Genomic DNA, 23,816 nt, shown 5'->3' on the forward strand with positions numbered 1-23,816 from the left:
GCTGTTCATGGTTTAAACTGCTCTCACTATAAAAATTGCTTTTGCCTTCGTTTCTTTGGTTATTAAGATGTTTCAGTTCACTAGGTTGTTTCTTGCCTACCCTTGGAATCAACCGTAAGGATAATCTATAAGGAATTCTTGAACCTATGTATATTTTTAACTACCCAAATCATTTCGTTGCTTACTTCTTTGAATTACTTACTATTACCTTTGACTGAATTGACTAGAAAGGAGTTACATTAGTATGGGATAACAATTGAGGAAGTAGTTTTCAAACTCTTAAGGAAAGATTGACTAGTGTTAATATTACTAGATTTTAGTAAGATTATTGTGATATATAAATATGTCTCTGAAAATAGGTTTAGGAAGAATATTGTGGCAAGAAGAAAAGATAGTAGCTTATGTTTCTAAGAAATTGAAAATTCATGAGAGAAATTACCTTACCCATAACCTTGTTAGCGACTTTGTCATTTATACTAAGATTTGGAGACACTAACTATATGATTCTATGGTTGAGGTATTTAGTGATCATAAGAACCTTAAATATATTTTGACCAAAGGGGTTGAATACAAGATAAAAGAAATAGTTGAAATTTCTTAAGGAGTAAAATTTTGATCTTATTATTTGGCTAAAGCCATTGTGGTGATTGACGTTTTGAGGAAATCTTTATCTTTCATTATGATTAGAGAGATGAATCTTTTTGGCTCAAATTAGAAATTTAAGTTTGGATTATAAGGTTACTTCTAGTATTGTGAGATTAAGTATGAATAACGAATGGATTGTTGAAGAAAATTATAGGAGCATAATTAGTTGATTTATTTTAGTAACAAGTTATAAGGCTATAGTTTAAGGTGATGGATATGATTATGACTTGGGTGAAGATGAAATGGTGAAACTAGAGAACTGATATGGATACCGAGTGTACATTATGCTTAGGTACCTGATCTTTAGAATTGATCATAGAAGAGTTTGAATTGGTTGTAGAAAGAGTAGTAAAATTAGTGATCTGATATGTGTATCTAATGCTTAGGTGTTGATGTTGTGGCAAATATCTGGATTACAATGATAACCAAATTATTATTTTGATGATTTAAGGATTGAATTTGATTGCAGAATTTAGAAACTTATGCTTGATGTGTAAGATTACCCTAGTAGCATTGAATTATTTATGTTGGAAGTAACTATCAGATTAATAGATGAGATTAGAGGAACTAGGAGTTAGATCTTTTATTAGTGACCCAAATAAGCAAGAGATTAGAAAGGACACAGTTGGATGTTTAGTTATAAAACTTGAAAGGACATAAGAGTACTCTTAACATTTATTTAGGAGTTACTAAAATGTATCAGAGTGGCGCAGGGGAAGCGTGATGGTCTAATATGGAAAGAGAAGTAGAGAACTTGAATCAAGATATGGAGAGTGAGTTTAAATTTGGAGTGGATGGAGTTTTGAGATTTAAGGATAAGTTGTGCATTCCTAGTGTGCTAGAATTTAATAAAGCAATCCTAGAAGAAGGTCATAAGAGTATCTTTAGTATCCATTCAGAAACTACTAAGATGTACCAAAATCTTAAGAAGATATTTTGTGATCTAAGATGAAGAAAGGAGTAAAGCAATTGTATATTTATGGTTAGCATACTAGAAGTTTTTAAGAATCTTGTAGCACTTAGATGCTCCATTTTGGAAGTAAGATGGTGAATAGATAGACCCTAGTGAAAGATTTGTCTAAGACGCTTAAGAAATTGATTTTGTTTGTAAGTGGATAAATTCGTCAAGATCTTTCCCTAAGCAAATCCTTTGAGGAAATTGATAAAAGTTGTACATCAACAAGGTAGTGATGTTGCATAAGAATTAGAAGTAAGAATGCAAAGAGTTTACCATTGCAAAAATTTCGGGGACGAAATTTCTAAAAGGAGGGGAGAATTGTAACATCCCAAATTTTATTTAATGAAAAGAAATATTTTTTTATGTATTTATTATGTGAATAAGTATTTTATTTATGTATTTTACTATTTACGTATACGTATTTTACTATTTATGTATACGTATTTTACTATTTACATATACGTATGTATGAATAGTATTTCACTATGCAATTGCACAGTGAAGGGCGGCTGCACGAGGGACGCGGGTTCAAATTTTATAATAAATTTGAATATAATAATGAATAGTGCATAGTAATTTATAATATTATTTTAATGAATAGTGCATAGTGCATAGTAATTTATAATATTATTTTAATGAATAGTGCATAGTGCATAGTAACTTCAAAAATTCTATAAATAGGACTTAAGGTTTTGAAAATTTAGAATTCTAGAGAGAAGGAAATTCTGGAGAAATAGAGAGAGAAAGTAAGAGAGAGAGAAGGAGAAAGAAAAGGAGGTTCTGCTCTAGTGTCTTGTTTAAGGAGAAAGAGGAAGAGATTCTGCCCTAATTCCGATTCCTTTTAAGGAAAGATAGAGAGGAGGAGATTCTGCCCAAATTTCTGTAAACCCAGGTAAGGGGGGAGTGGGAAACCTCGCTTGGGGGTGTGGGAATAATTGTTAAATAGTTTGTTTGTTGGATTGGCTCCCGATCCCTTGCCTGTTGTTTATTTCTTTGAATATGTATTATTGATGTGTTTTGTTTTATATCTTATTTATTTACATATTAGAATCTGTTATTTGAATGGAAGGCTAAGCCTCCTAAGTATTTATAAATTTGTCATCTATTATTTAAATGGAAGGCTGAGCCTCCTTATTATCTTATATTACCTTTTAAGCTTCCTACTTTACTTAAAAGATCTTAATATATTATTATTGAAAAATATGATACCTAAGCAACCTCTGGACTGTTGGATTGTTGGACTGTTGGACTGTTGGACTGTTGGACTATTGGACTATTAAATTGGATTATTGAAATAATTCTTAATTATGAAATATGAATATAATATGTGTAACATGCTAAAGGTTGAGTCTGTGAATGTATGACATGCATCATATGCACATATTACTCCAGGTGTGCCGCTGAGGCCGCATACCCACGACTAACAAGGTGTACCTTTGGGTCACCCACGATATGCTAACGAGGTGTATGAACACCAATGATAGGTGTACCTTAGGGTCACCGACAATTGTATAGGTGTGCCTTCGGGTCACCAGTGATGAATTCTGCAACTTCCGTATGGCGCCACATGCATACATTAGTGAGTCAAGTCAAGAAAATCATTATACATAAGCATATATGTGAGATTGATTATTGTGTGCTATTTAACTTTTATTTCTATATCTGCAACTGAGTGAGAAGTTTCTCACTCCCTTGTCATTTTTGTGTATATTTAAATTATGATGCAGATAATTAGCATGAGGCTGAGGATGTTGGTGGTGAAGCTTAGGCTTCTGTTTGGGTTTCGCTCTGATAGGATGTGACATCGGGATTAGCTAGACTTATTGTTAAATTATTATTATTTTTCTTTTGTAATTTTTATGTTATTTATGTTGAAAGTGTGTATTTTTGTCATATTATAATTTTACTAAAAGATTATAAGTTAATTTCTAACTAGGAGGCCCTGCCACCTTTACTGGGATTAATCTATAATCTTTATTTTATTATTTCTTGACAATTTGATACTTACAGTTGAAAATTATGAATGTGCATCTTTTACCCAATGATACTTGAGATAATTATTTTATATTAGACTAAGAAAGAATTTATATATAGATGGTTTATATCTATTGTAATTATGTTGGGGTAGAGGGTGTCACAAGCACAGTGACTAGAAACGCCCACACGTAGTCGACGAACCCTCGCCGAAAATCGCACCACGAATAAAAAGCTTCCTTTGTTGTGTAAACCTCGCGCGCGCTCAGAAGACAAAGGCGCTGGAGGGGAAATAAAAAGCTCTTTTACGTTGGACTACACTATGGCCGATGTAAAAAAGTTTGCTTTATTTTCAAAATTATCACCGCGTCTTTTTTACGTTAGATATTTTTATGTCTGATGAGAAAATGTTGACGTAAATTTTATATTTTGCACTAGTGGATAAACATTCCCTACAATGAATCTTGATTTTTACACGGAACTTATCCGTGCATTTAATGCATGAGATTTTTTTTAAACTATAAACATTTAAAATATAAAATTTTTAAATATTTAATTTCATAATAATAATTAAAATATTATTCTAAAAAATATTATAAATAGTATTTTAAAATTTTATAATGTAATTACATATCATATATTTCAATTTTAGTTTACTAAAAATATTGTAATAAAAATTTTAATGTATTATAAAAATATTGTACTTAATCTCTATTTATTTTAAAATATGATAACTAAAAATTTAGACTAATATTTTAAGAATAAGATAATAATAATAAAATTAAGAATATTATAATATTGTATAGAAATTTATAATATTTGATCAATAATGTATCCTATGTCGCAGGTGTGATTTAAATTTAATTAAAAACTTAAAAAATCACGACCAAGTTAATATTTCTCATCTTTTGATGAATCTCAGTTCCTTCAATGAGATATAAATGTTATTCTTTAAAATGAAACGCTTTAGAAACTTGAAAAAGTGCAAATATGAAATCTTAGTTAAAGAAACCAAAGTACTTAATGGGTGAAAGGAGGTTATTAATATATCAAAGATTATTTTCATTCTATACTTAAAATAAATCACTAATTAACTAAATTCATTAATATTTTACAATAAGTCCTTGAAACCATAAATTCGAATTACCTATTATGCGGTTTGCAAAAGGCAACGAATGAGTCAACACACTACGAAACTGCATTGTTTTATTTTATCCCAATGCCTTAGCGACTCGTGCATAATGCTTTTTATTATTCTTTGTTGCTACGTAATCAAAGTACTCAAGTATGTCACAATCGTATTCTTATTCAAGTATATGGCGCCACAATTACTCCGAATACAAGGTTTTTTTTTTTTTTTCTTTTATATCAATTACTAAGGTTTGAGGATGACATGAAATTCTGACTTTATGTAAAATTGTAGCTACTCAAAACAATATGAATAAAAATGAACTCTGTTTAGCCCTCAATGTCCCCATGCATTCGAAGCTGCCAAAAAAACAATAAAGATTAGATGTTATGCTTAAAATTAATCACCTTACACACGATGGTACCAAAATTAAGAAACAAAGAAGATGAAAATATACAAGAAACATATATAAATTACATTAGGATTTAGAGTTAAGTATGATTAATTATTATAAATATGACCATCATGGTAATGACTTATTAAAAAAGTAATTCATTAACTTTGATCTTTATAACATTGGTAATTTTTAAAATAATCTCTATCACCATCTACTACCCGTCATACATTTGATCATGACATGTTTGTATATAATCAATTTAAAATAATATATAATGTAACATAATCAAATCAAACTTATATTTAATATTAAGTAGGAAGAGAAATTAAAATCATATAAATTATATTTACAAAACTAAAACACGTTTTATTTTAAAAATAATTTTACTATATCTTTAAGAAATTAATTTGACTACTTACAAACAAGTCAACAAGTGTGGGTGGATTACCTTGTCTTGAGATGGTCCAATCCTTATCCTTCCCAACAGCCCAAAAGAAATAGCCCTTCAAGCCCAATGACTTAGCAAACTGAACCTTCTTTGTTATGGATGGTCCATCATCATACCCGATCCAAGTAGTACCCGCATAAGAGTAGAAAGACACAGCTACATCATCATACACAATAGTGGCACCATTCTCTTTGTTAAACACCAAAATTTCATCATAGTCCAAGGTGCCATCAGTATCAGTGGCAGCCCCAACCGCTTCTGCTCCAACCCCATGAACATTCGGGTCTTTCAGTGCCCATGTCCGGCCGTATAACGGTAAACCCATAACCAACTTTCCGGCCGGCACACCCGACCCGATCCAAGACCCGATCCCATAACGGGTACTTACATTGGACTTTGGATCATCCAATGCAGCATTGAAGCCCGTGAAATTAGCCCATGCCCCATTGTAGTCAAAACACATTGGACTAGCCCAATCTAAGTAGTCCTTAATGGCTTGGGCCGGATACGACCTCGGCCCATTACCAATAAGTTTGATGGTGGAAGCATAATAAACCGCGGCTGTTAAAAGCAGTCGCGGTTTTTTACTGACTTTAGCTTCCACCACCGAGGCTTGGTGCCACTCTTGAAACAAGGCACCAAGGTTGGACATGTCAGCTTCATTATCCGGGAACTCCCAATCCAAATCAAGACCGTTGAACCCGTAACGGCGCGCCACGTGGATGGTGGAGTTAATGAAAACTTGGCGGGTGCGTTTGTCGGTAGCCATGAGGGAGAACGCGGTGGAGTTGCTGCCACCTCCGCCAATAGACAAGAGCGTTTTCACAGGCGGGTAACGGTAGCGGAGCCCGTTGATGAACCGAGGAATCCATTTTTTGTGGAATTCGGTGACATTAAGGTAGAAGAATTGTGGGTGTTGTTGGATGAAGGCGTAGTAGATGTGAGTGAAGTATTTTGTGTCGATGGAAGAGGGTGAAAGGTCATCACCCGCAGGCCAATACGCAGCTCTAACACTTGCTGTGTTTGGTGCATATTTCCAATTAGAAGACTCAACATGTGCATGAGAATGGACCATAACCATACTCATGATGAATAGAACCAAAAGGGGTGTGAAAATGAGCCTGTGGAGGGACATGTTTAGCATGAGAGGTTGTGAATGCATCCAAGAGGTAGTTAATTGAATGTGTATTTATATGTCAACTCGCAGGATCCATCGACATAGTATTATATGAATGGGTATTTAGATTTTCGGTCGCGTTGGAATGTTGCGTTCAAACTCTTGTGAGGTGGGTTTGAAGTTTGAATCTTACTCTAGGTATATTTAATTCGGGAATAAATCAAACACAAGGAAACAAAATTGGACATGATAAACAATATAATAAATGTCAACCCATCTAGAATCATAAAGTTGCACACCACGAGGTTTGCTTCGATAATGTCAATATTGTTAAAGTCGTTATTACATTCGAGAAATTGTGTATGTACCAGAAATTGCCTCCTCCTCTGTGTGAAAGGTGCCTTTGTTCGTGACATATCCAGACAAAATTTAAGATATAATATTATATATATTATAGGTATTATGTTTTAATTTCAATCGGCGTTTTATTTTAGTCATTACTGCCAACTGTAAATTTTAGTTATGAAAATGAAATATTCTATAATTATCACGAATAAAATAGTAAAATAACTTATTTTGTGTGTGAATATTCTCCGTACAAATAATTTCGCCACTTTCCACTCAAAGAAATGTCAAACCCACTTACTCAATGGAGCAATGACACAATTTGATTCACAAGAACACATTGTTTTTTTTGGTGGTGTAACCGTGGAAGTTGCAGTAAGTGCATTCGTTCTATGTCCACTGATGTTGCAATCCAGAGACAGATTCATGGTGTCGAAAATATCCTAAATAGATCTTTTTTTTTTAGTGGAATTCGTCAAACGAAAGAAGTCGCATATGCCACTATAGTACTGTGCCCAAATTAAAGAAAGCAATAATATTCCCCCAACAAACTGGCCCTACTCTTTTATCAAAATAAGTACAACCAAAAATTTTAGAAGAGAAACAAGCATATAGACATGACAATAAGAAAAAACAATGAAGAACGTACGGTAACTCAAAAAAGAAACATAAAGACAAGCAATGAAGAAAAAAAAAATAGAGGCATAACTAACACACCCATGTTTGAAATAATTTAAACTAGATGGAGTTACTTTACTAGCTAATTGATTGTTCACTTCTCCTATTAAGGATGACAAATAAACTCGTACTCATAGGTAATACTCAAACTCGTCCCGACTTTGACGGGAATATCCAGTTTGATCGAGTACGTATACGAATACAGGTATGGGTATATACTTACCCACCTCGTGCTCGTCTCCATTCCCAGTTTAATACCCACCCTCGATTTAATTATATTAACTTTAATATTTTATTATGTGTGATTATTTATTATAATGTGAAATATTTATAATTATTTAATTATTAAGAAATCTATGAAATAGAGAAACAATCTAATTATAATTGTAATATAAAAAAAATAATTTAAAAATATTGTGTATTTTTTTTTTTTGTAAAAGAAAAAAATTTGACAGATACAGATATAAGTACAAGTATACCCGATACCCGACGAAAATGAGGATGAAACGAAAATTATATATCCGACGGGTATAAGTACGAGAATGAGGATGAATTTGAGTCATATAAACAAGAACGGATATTATGAAATTCGTACCCGACCCACCTTGTTGTCATCCCTACTCCACGGTTTATTTATGGTGGATAATAAAAATTGTTTATGATTTGATATGTTACTTGGAATGGGTTGTGGACATATTATATGTTGCAACTCGCAATGTATTTACCCAAAATGTTGTCTGATACACAACTATGTTAATCATTTCGAGAATTTTGACGTGAGTGAAATGATTCCTCGTATTTTGTTGGAACAAATTTGTGCTAATGAGAGAAGAAGTCTAATAAAACAATAGCCAATATTGTGGGGCAGGGTGCTGATAATAGTTGATCCAGGCCCAAACGAGTGAGTCATGAGCCCATGAGGCTGAAGGATTTCAGCCCAAAGTGAATTTTATTACGTTTCTAATTTCTTTTATTTACTAGTATTTTAGCATGTTTACACAAGCTAAATATTTATTATATTTAATTAAAATTTATGATAAATTATATGTAAATAAATACTGTATTTGAATATAAAAAACTTTATTTAAAATTAATATAAATGGATATTTTTAAATATATAAATTATATTTTATATTTAAGATAAATAATTATATTATTTTAATTATTGATTGTTTGTTTTAAAATATTAAAATTTAATTTATAAATAAATGTCATAAATAAAAATTAAATTAGATGAAAGTTAAAAAAATTTCTTAAACCGTTCTCATCGAATAATAATTCCTAAAAACGCTCTCGTGCAAGATAATTGTTTACATTTAATATATAAAGGTTGATGTGTCAGCTGTTTTTAGATAGTTGTTAAGGTTTCACTCTTTTCTTAAACGGCCTACCTCTAATAGGTTAAAAATCTTTCCTTATCTAAATATAAAAGTTCGACGTTGGTTGTTCTTCAACTTGTTACTAAGATTCCTCTAACTCTTCAAATTAAGTTGTCTGATCTTCAACTTCAATGTCTTCTTTAGATCTGATTTCATGTTTCTTAAAAAAAATTTTTTACAACGAGTCTTAGTTGTAGTAATCCATATTCGTCCGGAAAATGTTAAATTATAAAAGAAAAATAGTAGTAAAAAAAGGATTAAAAAAAGAAAAGAAATTAAAAATTCAAAAAACCATTGAAAATCTTGCTCATTATTTTTCCTACAAGCCACCCTACCCATCTCATGTCACTCGTAGTGCGTGTTTGGATTTGCGTTCAGAGAATTGATTTGAGATTAACGTGATTTTATATGATTAATTTTAAGTAAACTTGATTTTAAAGTAACATCATTTTTGTTTGAATACATTTATTAGAAAATTGATTTTCATATTAAATGATGTTTAGAAAATAGTTATCAAAATTGATTTTAAGTGTATAATTACCAAAATAGACCTTAGCTAATTGTTGATGTTTTTTGTATTGTAATGTATTATTTTTTAATTGTATATTGACATGTATATTATTAATGGTTAAAAATAATAATTAATATATTACCTTATTATATAAATGGATGTCTATAAAAACAAGTAAAAAAGTTAAATTAAATTAACAATATATAAAGTAGCAACACTACAACATAGGAAAAAAGGAAAATACTTTTTAATGCAATAAAACATTAACCTACAACATCAATACTAATGTTTGTTCTTCAATTGTACAATTTCATCTCGTATTGAATCTCAAACTTGATCCATTTTGGATGAAGAAATAACATTTAGAACTTGATTTTTCTCTAAGTTAACTGTACTATGATAATTACCATATGATTCAAGGGTTATGTTCTCATCTTCATAACAGCTAAAATTAACATCACTTTTTGCATTCCTTCTAATAAAATTATGTATAGCCATTGTTGCACATACAATTTGCACTTGGGTTTCCAGTTTATACTTAAGCATGTGTCGCAAGATTGCAAATCTATTCATCCATACCCCAAAGGTTCTCTCAATTGTACACCTTAAACTTGAGTGGTAATAATTGAAAACTTCATTATTAGTTTCAAACCCATTCTTACATCTAAAATCTGGTAGATGATAACGTTTGCATCTATAGGGACCAAGATATCCTACTGGTGTTGGATAACCAACATCTACCAAATAATATTTACCTATTAAAAAAGTAAAAAAATGTTAATATAATTTAATTGAAATTGGAATTCAATTGTATTGATATAAATAAATAATACCTTAAGGAGGATGTGAAAAATTCAAGTTGGCAGTTGTGAGAGCTTAATCGAAGATTCGAGCATCATGCACAGTACCTTCCCATCCAGCTAGTACAAAAGTAAAACACGTGTTCCAATCACAAACTGCCATTATATTTTGTGTTGGAGTACCCTTTCTCCCAATAAATCTTGCTTGGTCACTAGGAGTAACCGCACATGGAATATGAGTTCCATCAATTGCCCTTATTGCATTCTTAAAAAAAGGCCAGTATCGTGTATCGTTTTTTATTTTGGCTTGACTATCATGAAATAGAGGATCTTGTGGCCTAATATACTCTACGCATAACTTAAGGCAAGCATTTAATACCTTATGGATATGTCTACTAATAGTCTATCCAGAATGTTGAAACCTCTCTTGAAGCACCCTATTTCCTACCCCATGACCAACCATGTTTAAAAAAATTGCAACCATTTCTTCAAGTCGCATGTGCTTAGAGGCCCTTAAACCACAATCAACTAATTTAGAGCAAAGATTGTAAAAAATATGTTTTTTCATACAAAACATCTCATAACAAAGAATAGGATGACCTTGCAATATTTCGTGCACCCATGCATGACCTATTTGTTCACTTGTTCTACATGGCTCTTTACATAGATGCTTTATTGCATATTCACCAATAAGCACACCCACATATAATGCTTCTTCCATAAATTCATCATCTTCATCATTGTTTGATTCTAATTGCAGAAACTGCTCATTCATTTTTATCCACACACAAAAATATAAAATAATATCATGCTTTAATTCAACAAAATAAAAATATCATTATTTTTCATAACAAACAAGAAAATATAAAATGAATACCATAAGCAATAACCAGATTATTTACTAGTACATGATAACCAAAGCTAACCTTAAAGACCCCACCAAGACAAATTACGTACATGGTAACCAAATTATTTACAATTACATGGCAAATAGTAGCCCTTTAAGATCACATATTACCTTAAATGGAAAATTATGCTATTGAAATCTCACATATTATGTAGAAATAAATTGCAGCTCACAATTTAAAGACCCCACCAAGATAAATTGATTATGATTCAATCACCTTAAGATTAGGACTTATATCCCCTGCCAACAAATCCAACTAACTAAATACATGTTTCATAACCTTGAGCACATTCTAGCACACACTCAATTGCAAACAAAATAATGTATTTACTGTCAACCTCTCGAAACCAATAGAAAAATTAGCATGTGTAATATGTTACGCATATGAGGTTAATAGCCATGACAGACAAGATATCTAGAGAAAAAAATATGATTGTTACTACTTTAAGCAAAACTTGTGTACAATAATGTATTTACTGTCACCAAATAAAAATACTCATCCTTTTTATAAACATCGAGCACGTTAAAATAAACTAACTTCATAACAAAAAAAAGGAGATTCATCCACCAATTAAACATGTAGTCGGAATAATTTCCTAAAGCACTAGATTAAATTCAAATGACAAAACAATGAAAAGGAACAATTACAACTTACACATTTAGAAAGACATAACAAAAACTTAATAGACACATCTAAATCTATAAGAACAACTCCCTAAACTTAATACAAGATAATTTTAAAGTAATAAACAAGGATTTAAGTTGAAAACTTAACAGACACGTCTAGTTATTTCCCTTAAATAGTAAAGGATTTTTCACTGCATCCCTAAGCCAATGCATCCTTTTCTCATCTAACCCCCGTAAAGCAACAAACATTTCTCTTGCCGGTTTGAACAACATCAAGTTGCAACATTGTGTATGAAAGACATCATCATTTTCTAATTCAGGTAGTGTCTTAAGCTCATTCACCACTTCCTGAATTGATGTAGTTGCTATAACTTCATTACGTGACATACATGTGTCCACTAGCACACTAACTACATCGGCTATTCTTACAGAAGTAGTTGTCTTCTTCTTACTAAACTTTTCAATATGATTGCTTCTTTTTCTCTTTTCTCCACTCTTTTGGCTACCAATCCCTTGGCTAATTGTTTTTTGTGAATCGTTTAAATTAATCCCCCCTAAAGCATTTGTAGCACCAACACTTGCATCTTCACTATCACCCGAGCCTTCCTTTACATCTAAAAATATTCCCTCTAGACTTGGACGATACACATCATTCATATCAACCCCAAGATTAAGAGGCAACACTCTAGATGAGGGACTCCATTCGTACTATCCATTAGCAACTACATCCTTAAAAAGTACAGTTAAATTGTGAGCAAACATAAGTCCCTTGTTTCTAAACTTTATGTATAGAGGACTTTCCTACACATTCACAATTTATAATAGGATAAATACATTAAAGTAAAAGCTTACAATTCTTATATATATGAAATCAATTACAGTAACACATACCAATTGCTTTCTCTCCCACCACTCATCATTTGCATCAACAGTATTCTTCACATTGTCCCATCCAAGCCCAGTTTCTTTACCAAATAATTTATACCATATCCTCCATTCCCTTCTTAAATTATCAAACCTATTTTTAAACTTTGTTTTTTCATAAACCTTTCTTGTTAACTCCTTAAATTTGTTTGCAATTCCAAACCATCCTTTCTTAGTAAAACTAGTACCCAACCATTCGCCGTTAGTCACTTGTTCCAAGCATGCTATGATAAAGCATTCAGTTGCTTTAAGATCCCAACAAACTTTTTCTTTCTCAGAACCCATACTTCTACATTAAAAGGTTTAACAAAATATAACTTAGCAAATAATAGCTAAAATTAACACTTAAAATAAACACACCATAATTGGCATTGGTATTCAAGCCAAATAACAGCAATTCCTCAACAATATATATTAATATGCCCAAAGTAATTATGGTGATCTTACCAACCCAATAATGTCAATAATGCCAAAGAAACAACCGAAGGAACAAATATGCTTGCTACCTGCAAAACAAGAGAATGGAACTTAAGTTCATATCTAATATTTCTTCAATCATTTATGGACCAATCAATTACTCACTGTAATACAATCAACAACAAAAAATAAAGAAAAATTAAAAATCAAAGAGAGAAATTGGTCCTAAATAATAAAGATGAATTTGAACCTCTTCAGGAAGCTCATGTGCCAGCAAAAACAAAGTTTTATACCAGCCACACCAACAGATCCATAAAGCATGAATGCACAATCCATCAAAATGAAACTTAAATAAAAGTTACAAATTAGAGAGGTTGTTGGTTAGCATTGAAGTAGAAAATAAATGGCTAATAAAATTTATGGTTCAAAATAGGTGCAACATGTACACACGCAAGGAGGAAAGAACCCTAAATCGGTGAAAATAAAATTCATGAGAAGAATCAGAACATTTATGAATTAGGTGAGGAGAAAGGGAACATTGAAGTTTCATGAGGACAAATGAGGAAAATCAAATATCCACTTACCAAAATCAATTTCCTCAAAACGTAGAAGCAATCTTCACTAGCTTTAGCCAAAATTGATTTTCATCTGTGGAATCATGTGAAGATGAAGAATCCCAAACATGCATCTAGAGGAAAAATCGCGTTTTTGAAAGAAAATATGTGCATTGCCCTAACACAACGCGCATCCAAACAATGCAGTAGCCTACAACCATCACAAGCCGCACCTACTACATTTGCAAGAAAGGGTAGCAACTTTTAAGCAAAAAAAAATGTGGATCTAGCTTTAGCCCATGGAGGGAGGAAGGGACTTTAAATTCACAAATCCACTCATTGCATGCAAAAGGAAAAAAAAAATCCCTCCACCTCCGTTCTTTCCTTTGATTACCATCTCGTTAGTGAAGTATGGTGAATATATTGAACCCTCCATGAGCCCAATAGTACAACTCCAACATTTGTAAACTACCATAACTTTTATCACAACTCCATTGTCAACCACAAAGATTTTAACAAAGGAGTTCTAAACTCTTACTCCTTGCCACCAATAATGTCTCATGAAATGACATGTCCAGAAATGAATCACCAACACAAGTCCAATATCTTCTCTCACATCCATGTTGCACTCGTGCTAAAGATCTCTCTCTCTCTCATTTCTGCTTAGGTATAGTTTTTAACCATTTGTTATTGTGTCGTCCAGGTCGGAATCCGACCGAGTCCCTGTGTGGGAGCTATCCCGACCCATTGGTCAGCCAAGCCCTTCCGCCTTGTAGGCTCAGGACTAAGGGGCAAGTGTGCCATCTAGGTCGGAATCCAACCTGACATTTTACACAGGACGGGTCGGATATAGCCTGAACCGATCCCCTATCTGGACGTTCACTTGGTCAACACCCCCGACCAGGTTTCTCTGTACAAGCCCGATCGGTCACGATCCTATCTCATGCATAAGAGCATACTCGGACGATGACCGACCTGCCCTCTCTACATGGGTATGCTCGGTCAAGAGCCGACCTGATCTCCCCACGAAGAAGTTATCCGATGGCAAAGGCAAAATCCCGCATTCATTTACCAAATATCTCCCAGATAAAAACGGTTAAGGAAATCCCCGCATCCTCGGGGCCTATGAGGCCCATGAACTAGAAACTATAAGACCTAAAACCATAGGGTTTGGGACGGCAGATTACACTTTTGAATGCTCTGGCTCTAAGGCTTAACCTAGGAAGAAACCCTAGTCCACCCTTTGGCCGGAACAGTTATATATATATTTTTTTGCATTACCAATATTGTTAGTAGTCTTTTAGCATGTAGTTAATTTTTTTACATCTTTTGCAAAGTGCTCCCTGTTTTATGTAAGTTTCCTTCCATAATCTCTTTCATTTTCTTATAATATTATGTGCTTTAAAGAATTACTTGTGTTTCATTTCGTTTGGGAATTTTATTACCATTTGCTTTTACAAACTCCTTTTACTTGTATACATGTTATTACACTTTTTTTTTATCATTTTAATATCATTAATGTAAACACCAATTTTGTTCCACTAATTTTTCTACTAATTTATTTCGCAAAATTTTCAAATCAATGATTTAAGAATAAAAATAATTTACATACCAGATTTAAACTCAAATAAAAATGTATACAATAATAATAATATAAAAAAAGAATAAAAAAAAGATAAGGAAAGAAGGAAACAATATCTTCCTCTGTACCAAAAATTAGGGGTGGGTAGATGGACCTGGGTCCGCGGACCGGTCCGTAAGCCCCTGATTTTGTGGATAACAGACCCATTTTTTATCAAATCCGTATGACTATGTTTGATTTTTGAGTCCGGCCCGTGAAGTCCGCGGACTTGGCGAATTTAATCCGTGGGCTCGCGGGCTAGTCCGTAGACTTCACTAATTAATATCTTTAAATATTATGATTTTAATATTAAGTTGTGTATTTAATTTTTTTAAAATTATTATGACATTAAAATTATGTTTAGTTGGTATGTATTTGTCATTTGAATTATTTTTATGACATTTTGATGCTTTTATTATTGAAAGTTTGGTACTATTATTTAAGTATTTATAATTATTTTTATTTTAATATTTTAAAATTTGGTATTTTAAACTATTTTAACTATTGATAAATTTTAGTATGATAAAATTTAGCTTATAAATAAAAAATATATTTTTTCTTCTAATTTTACGTTTTTTTATTTTTTAAAAATTTATTTTTTCAACCATTATTTAGGCCTGTGGACCGGTCCGTTATTCGCGGATTTTGGCGGGCCGGATACGAACTTAAAAAATAAGTCCATTTATTTTACGGACCGGACTTATCCGACCCGTATAAAATGCGGGTTTTACGGACTGAGCCTTAAACGAGCTAGACCGGTCCGTATACCCACCCCTACCAAAAATCCCTGTCATCCCACACTTTTTTGTTGCTCTTAAATCTCCTCCAACAAGCATGCTAAGCTTCTATCATAGCCACCAACACATTCCTAAGATCACGCTTCTGCCGTATATGCTTCCAAAAGCATGAACTTGAAACTAGCTGCCAAAGAAGGATTATAATGGTAGTGAGTCTATAAATATTGGAACATAACATGAACAAAAGGATTTTTTTCGAGAACAAAGAGAATCAAGAATAATAACCAATTTTCAAGCGAAGAGAACTCAAACAGAAGGTAGAAGAAGAGGCTAAAGTAGTGTGGGTATCAATTATTCTCTCCAATTTTATTTGGTATGTTGTTGCTATGATATAGTATGCAAACCAATTTCTTCCCTAAAACAAATTTTTTTTATGAATCTTTTACCATGGAATTGAAACCCTCTTTCTCAAACACCAGCAAAGTATTTAGCAAATAAAATTCAATTCTAGTAGGAAAAGATAATAATAAAGAATAAAAGAGAAGAGTAATTCATACCAATGCAACAAAAGAGTCGATTCCCATGTGTTGAGAAATTATTTTATAATTTAAAATTTAATTAAATATTTAATCTAATTAATTCCTTTTTATTTTAACGTTCCAAAACAAAAAACGGATATGTACGTTTTTTTTTCCTTCTTGACCACATCTTGTTTTGCTTTTAAAAGTGGTTAGTACATATCCACGTTTTTTGTTTACTGTTACCACGTACCGAAAAGGTTGCAAATGCACGTATTCATCTTTTGGAAAAGGCATCTAATTGTGCATATATAAACTTATTAATACGAAGGAAAATACACCGACAACAAGTTTATATTTTCTCTCCCTCAATATTTCCTCTACTACAAAATTATAATTTTGGAGTGGTGTTCTTTGGTTCGGGGATCTTTCGCTGCACTCGAACGGTCTAACGGGTTGACGTATCTTGGGAGAGGAGCGCACTATAAGGCTCAAAATTACCAGTGCAGTGGGGGCGTTTCTCTCTAAGGATAGCGCTCTGCGTGCTTCAACCCAGGCTACTCTAAACCTTTTATTTAACATTCTAATTTGCTCTTTGTGTTTAATTAGTTGTTATTGATTGCTCTGTTTTAATTTTATAATATTCATTGTGTTGTTGATATTGGTTCTATTGATAAATCTAAATATTTATTTTACTGTGCTCTATTAAATTTATTTATCTTTCTAACAATCTTAGAGAGAAAAATTCTTTTCTTTTGTTCAATATCAACATGTCTGCAATGGATATTTTAAATTCTTTGAGTAGTAAGCCAGAAAAATTTACTGGTGAAAATTTTTTATGTTGGCAACAACAGATGAAATTTTGGCTTACAGAGTTGAATTTATTTTCTGTTATTTTAAATGGAAAATCTGAAAATTCTTCTGAACGTGCCTTGGTTGAAGCTGGTTCTTCTAGTGATAAAGATATTTTGTGTCATGATCGTATTTTGAGTGCTCTGTCTGATAATATTTATAAAATATTTTGTCATACAAAAACTGCTTTAGAGTTATGGGAAGCTCTTGAACTAAAGTATGGTTCTGCTGAAAAGGGTTTAAGAAAATACTCTTGTGAAAGAATGATTTATTTTCAAATGGAAGATGGAAAACCTTTTTCTGACCAAGTTCATGAATTTGAAAATATTATTTATGATATGAAAATGAAAGAAATTACTTTGCCTGACATAATGCTTGTTAGCTTATTAATTTCTAAATTGCCTCCTTCTTGGTCTGAATTTGCAAGAAGCCTTAAACATAAACCTGATAACTTCACTTTATCTGATTTATTGGTTACCTTGCAAATTGAAGATAAACATCGTATTTCACAAAAGGTTTCTAATAAAACCCCTTTTCAGGCTAAGGCTCATTTAGTAGAAAACGCTAATAAGCCTAAACAAAAATTTTTCAAAAAATCTGGTTTTTCCAATAATAATAAATTTGGTCAAAGCTCTCATTTCTCTAAAAATAAAAACAAAGCTTTTAATAACAACTACAAACCAAAGAGTAAAATTGAAGGGAATGAGTCCTTTTGCTTTGTTTGTGGAAGAAACAATCACTTTGCTAAAGATTGTTTTCATCGTCGTCGTCAACCAAAAGACATTACATCTGATCCCAAATCATCATCTCAGCCTCAAGCTAATGTCATTACCGCTAATGCTAGCTCGGATTCCCCATCTAACAGGTATCATGTCACTAGCCCAGAGTTAAATTTTATTTATAACTCAAATGATTGGTGGATTGACTCTGGAGCTAATGTTCATGTGTGTGCTGATAATAAATTATTTTCTTCATATCAGGAATGTGGCACACGTACTGTAAGCATGGGGAATGGGAGCCTAGCACGCGTCATTGGTCTAGGCCGAGTAGAATTAAAATTATCTTCTGGAAATTGTCTTGTTTTAGATGAAGTTTTTCATGTTTCTGAAATTAGGAAAAATTTGATTAGTGCTGCTTTGTTAGTTCAACAAGGTTTTAAAGTTGTTTTTGAATCCAATAAAGTTGTAATTTCTTGACATGGTTCTTTTATTGGGAAAGGATATATTTGTGATGGTTTATTTAAACTTAGTATCATGTCTTCTTTTATTAATAAAAATTCTAGCATTTCTTCATCTTCTATTTCAAATGTTGAATGTTGTGATATTTGGCATGGTAGACTTGGACATGTTAACTTGAATTATATTAAAAGAATGATGACACTTGATCTTATTCCTAAATCGTTTAATGAATTGAAACAAAAATGTGAAGTTTGCGTTCAAGCCAAACAACCTAGAAAATCTTTTCAAAATTCTGTCCAAAAGGAAACTTGTGTTCTTTAACTTATTCATAGTGATATATGTGATAGTAATGGTGTTATCACTCGTGGTGGAAAGAAATATTTTATTACCTTCATTGATGACTTCTCTAAATATTGCTATGTATACTTGATTATTCATAAAAGTGAGTTATTTGAAAAATTCAAGGTTTATAAAGCAGAAGTTGAAAATCAATTAGAAAAGAGTATTAAAATTCTTCGTTCTGATAGAGGAGGGGAATATTCTTCTAATGAAATGGGTGAATTTTTTGAAACACATGGCATAATTCATGAAGTTACTCCTCCCTATGCTCCTCAATCTAATGGCATTGCTGAAAGAAAAAATCGTACTTTATTAGACATGATAAACGCTATGCTTATAAGTTCTGGTTTGCCTGATAATTTGTGGGGGGAAGCTTTGTTTACTGCATGTCACATTTTGAATAGAATTCCTTATAAAAATTCTGATAAAACCCCTTATGAACTTTGGAAAAATAGAAAACCAAATTTGAAATATCTCAAAGTGTGGGGGTGTCTTGCAAAGGTGAATATTCCTATTAATAAGAAAAGAAAAATTGGTCCCAAGACGATTGATTGTGTTTTTCTAGGATATTCTTTACATAGTACTACTTATAGATTTTTAGTTATTAATTCTGAAGTTTCTGAAATTTCTAATAATATAATTATGGAATCTAGAGATGCTGTTTTCTTTGAAAATATTTTTCCTTTGAAGAATAAATTGTCTAAACCTGTTTATGATACTTCTAGCTCTGTTTTACCTTCTAGTAGTACTGTTAACAAGGATTTTGAACCTAGAATTAGTAAAAGAATTAGAAAAGCTAAAGATTTTGGTCATGAATTTTATTCTTTCTTACTTGAAGATGATCCTAAAACTTATAGTGAAGCTATGAGATCTGTTGATGCACCTTTTTTGGAAAGAAGCTATTAATGATGAAATAGATTCTCTTAAAATCAATAAAACTTGGTTTTTGACTAACCTTCCTCCTAGTTGCAAGAGTATAGGTTGTAAATGGGTTTTTCGGAAAAAATTGAGAACAGATGGCTCCATAGATAAGTTTAAGGCAAGACTTGTTGTTATTGGTTATAAACAAGTAGAAGGTGTAGATTTCTTTGATACATACTCTCCTGTTTCTAAAGTTACTACTATTAGAGTTTTAATTGCACTTGCATGTGTTTATAATTTGGAAATTCATCAAATGGATGTAAAAACTGTCTTCTTAAATGGTGACTTGGAAGAAGAAATTTACATGAATCAACCTGAAGGTTTTATAGAACCTGGAATGGAAAATAAAGTTTGCAAGCTTGTTAAATCCTTGTATGGTTTAAAACAGGCTCCTAAACAATGGCATGATAAATTTGATCAAGTTGTTTCTTCATATGGATTTCAGTTTAATAATAGTGATAAATGTGTTTATGTGAAACAATTTGATGATAATTCATGTGTTATTTTATGTCTCTATGTGGATGATATTTTAATCTTTGGTAGTAATCTACATGTTATAAATGATGTGAAGTCCTTCTTGTCTAGTAATTTTGATATGAAGGATCTTGGTCCTGTTGATGTTATTTTAGGTATTAAGTTGATTAAGAATCATGATGGTATTGTTTTGACACAATCACATTATATTGAAAAAATATTAAAAAAGTTTAATTATTTTGATGTTAAACCAGTTTCTACCCCATTTGATCCTAGCATTAAATTGAAGAAAAATATTGGTGAAAGTGTCTCTCCTCTTAAATATTCTCAAATTATTGGTTCCTTGTTGCATTTGTCTAATTTCTCAAGACCGGACATTGCATATGCTGTTGGTAGGTTAGGAAGATATACTTATAATCCTGATCATTCACATTGGCTTGCTCTAGAAAGGTTATTTAGATATCTCAAAGGAACTGTTAATTATGGCATTCACTATGCATGTTATCCTGCTGTGATTGAAGGTTTTTGTGATGCAAATTGGATTTCTGATTCTAATGAAACTAAATCTACTAGTGGTTATGTCTTTACTTTAGCTGGAGGTGTAGTAGCTTGGAAATCTGCAAAACAGACTATTATTTCTCGTTCTACTATGGAAGCTGAAATAAATGCCTTAGATACTGCTAGTAGTGAGGCTGAATTTCTTAAAAATTTATTATATGACTTGCCATTATTAAATAAACCTATACCTTCAATCTCAATGCATTGTGATAGTCAAGTTGCCATTGCTAAAGTTACTAGCAAAAACTTTAATGAAAAAAGAAGGCACTTGAGAATAAGACACAAATCTATTAGAAATTTGATAACTCATGGTGTTATTTCTGTTGATTTTATCAGGTCTGAAAATAATCTTGCGGATCCGCTCACAAAAGGGTTGACGCGTCAACAAGTACTTGAATCGTCGAGGGGAATGGGACTAAAGTCCATCAACTAGTTGCAACAATGGACACCCGTCTCCACATAAATGGCGATCCCATAAATGGAGTTCAATGGGTAATAACGAAATTGTTTGTTAACTAAGTACACCATTATAAATTGCAAAATTATTGCATGTTCCATTCCTATGGCGAGGTGTACTCTAAAGTAAACTGTGACAGTAATAAGGTAGAGGTATTCAAATATTTATATTTATTGTGTTAAAATTAAAATACCTCTTAATGGACCCAATGACAATTGTTGTAGGGGTGGGTGTCACAGACCACCCTTGGAAGGGTTCACCTAGTGAGTGTGGTGGTGGGGCCGCCACTGTGAGATGTGGACAATCTCTAAATGACACTCACGAAACAAGATACATGCGCAAGGCCGTAATGCGCTCCACTGATTAGAACTCAAATGAACACCTTTATTATATGTGTTATGTTCTAAAGTTTGGTTAAAGGGATATGGCTCAAGACAATCATGTCTCCATATTTTCTCAAATGGAAGTTCATATGCACTAGATATAAGGCTCAAACCTGGAAGGTTCCTTGTACTGAAAAGATAATATATCATGCTCCATTAAAATATTTAAGTTTATATATATATATATATATATATATATATATTTATATATCAATTTGTTTTCTATATTTAAATTTTAAATTAGTGGGGGATTGTTGAGAAATTATTTTATAATTTAAAATTTAATTAAATATTTAATCTAATTAATTCCTTTTTATTTTAACGTTCCAAAACAAAAAACGGATATGTACGTTTTTTTTCCTTCTTGACCACGTCTTGTTTTGCTTTTAAAAGTGGTTAGTACATATCCACGTTTTTTGTTTACTGTTACCACGTACCGAAAAGGTTGCAAATGCACGTATTCATCTTTTGGAAAAGGCATCTAATTGTGCATATATAAACTTATTAATACGAAGGAAAATACACCGACAGCAAGTTTATATTTTCTCTCCCTCAATATTTCCTCTACTACAAAATTATAATTTTGGAGCGGTGTTCTTTGGTTCGGGGATCTTTCGCTGCACTCGAACGGTCTAACGGGTTGACGTATCTTGGGAGAGGAGCGCACTATAAGGCTCAAAATTACCAGTGCAGTGGGGACGTTTTCTCTCTAAGGATAGCGCTCTGCGTGCTTCAACTCAGGCTACTCTAAACCTTTTATTTAACATTCTAATTTGCTCTTTGTGTTTAATTAGTTGTTATTGATTGCTCTGTTTTAATTTTATAATATTCATTGTGTTGTTGATATTGGTTCTATTGATAAATCTAAATATTTATTTTACTGTGCTCTATTAAATTTATTTATCTTTCTAATACCATGAACGTCGATATGCGCCGCTGTCAGAAATGATTTCCGGTGGTGATGACGTTCGCCGTAAACACCGTCTTGCTCGACTGTCAGAGGCGATTTTCGGCAACGATGAAACCCTCTTTCATCTTCTTCCTTGCATTATGGTCATTATCATTGTTCGTGGAACGAAGCCGCATGCAGCAACCACCTTCTCCCCTTTCTCTCTCTCTTCCTCTCCTCACTGTCGTCACCTTCCCAATCCCCTCCGTATGGGCATCAGCCTCAACCGCGACGGTGTGATGATGCGGGTCTTCTTCCTCACGTCATCGAAGCGGAGTCGCACGTGCAGCAACCCTAATTGCGAGGCTTCTCTCTCATAAACCCTCACGTCGCTCATCTTCCCTTTGTGTTATGCGGGATAAGTTGTAGCAACGGCAACCCTAATGCCCCTTCCTCCTATTTTTTTTTAATTTTTCTGTTCCGTTATTTTCTTAAGCGTGTGGGCTAAGCCCCTTTTTATTTTTCTGATCCTTTTTGATAAGCACGTGCGCCAAGCCCTTTTTTATTTTTATGATCCCTTTGGGCAAGCATGTGGACCAAGCCCCTTTTTATCTTTCTGATCCTTTTGTTGGGCACGTGGGCCAAGCCCATTTAGCATACTAATGTATTAATATATACATATATATATATATATATATATATATATATATATATATATATATATATATATATATATATGTGTGTGTGTTAGATTCTCTTGTAATTTTAGTATGCTTAGATAATAGTAGGGGTGAGCATAAAATCGAGACCCGAACCGAACCCGAAAAACTTGATAAAAAAATATTACTTTTTGTGGGTTCGGGCGGGTTTTATGGGTAAATCGGGTTAAAATTTTAATTTTATACAGGTTATATTGGGCGGGTTCGGTTTTGAATTTTTAAATCGCTAAAAACCAAACCCAACCGAAAATGAGATAAGTTTAGATTTTTATTATTTTTGTATAATTAAACAACAATGATCCAAACTCAAAAGTCTTTATTTCAAGTATAATATAACCATCAATTTATAACTTATTTATT

General features: G+C 32.4%; 1 protein-coding gene and 1 pseudogene across 1 annotated transcript; both read right to left on the reverse strand.

The window, feature by feature from the left end:
* Positions 1 to 4,863: 4,863 nt before the first annotated feature.
* LOC109790756 (class V chitinase CHIT5) lies at positions 4,864 to 6,847 on the reverse strand. The gene is made up of 2 exons (XM_083063423.1): positions 5,552 to 6,847; positions 4,864 to 5,065 (listed from the first exon to the last, which is right to left on the reverse strand). Exons 1-2 carry the CDS (start codon positions 6,711 to 6,713, stop codon positions 5,043 to 5,045), a joined length of 1,185 nt encoding a protein of 394 aa, XP_082919549.1. The 5' UTR covers positions 6,714 to 6,847; the 3' UTR covers positions 4,864 to 5,042.
* Positions 6,848 to 12,037: 5,190 nt separating this feature from the next.
* Positions 12,038 to 13,577, reverse strand: LOC109790757 (uncharacterized; annotated as a pseudogene).
* Between the last annotated feature and the right edge of the window lie 10,239 nt (positions 13,578 to 23,816).

This window comes from Cajanus cajan, chromosome 9 (genome assembly GCF_000230855.2).
Source record: "Cajanus cajan strain Asha chromosome 9, NIPB_CcT2T_4, whole genome shotgun sequence".
NCBI lineage: Eukaryota > Viridiplantae > Streptophyta > Magnoliopsida > Fabales > Fabaceae > Cajanus > Cajanus cajan.

What these genes read in the sequence shown, in the direction of transcription:
- LOC109790756 (XM_083063423.1), bottom strand. Translation starts at nt 6,713, where the DNA reads ATGCATTCACAACCTCTCATGCTAAACATGTCCCTCCACAGGCTCATT. An exon ending in TTGGACCATCTCAAGACAAG is followed by an intron (nt 5,066 to 5,551) that starts GTAATCCACCCA and finishes TTTTTTTGGCAG; the next exon opens with CTTCGAATGCATGGGGACAT.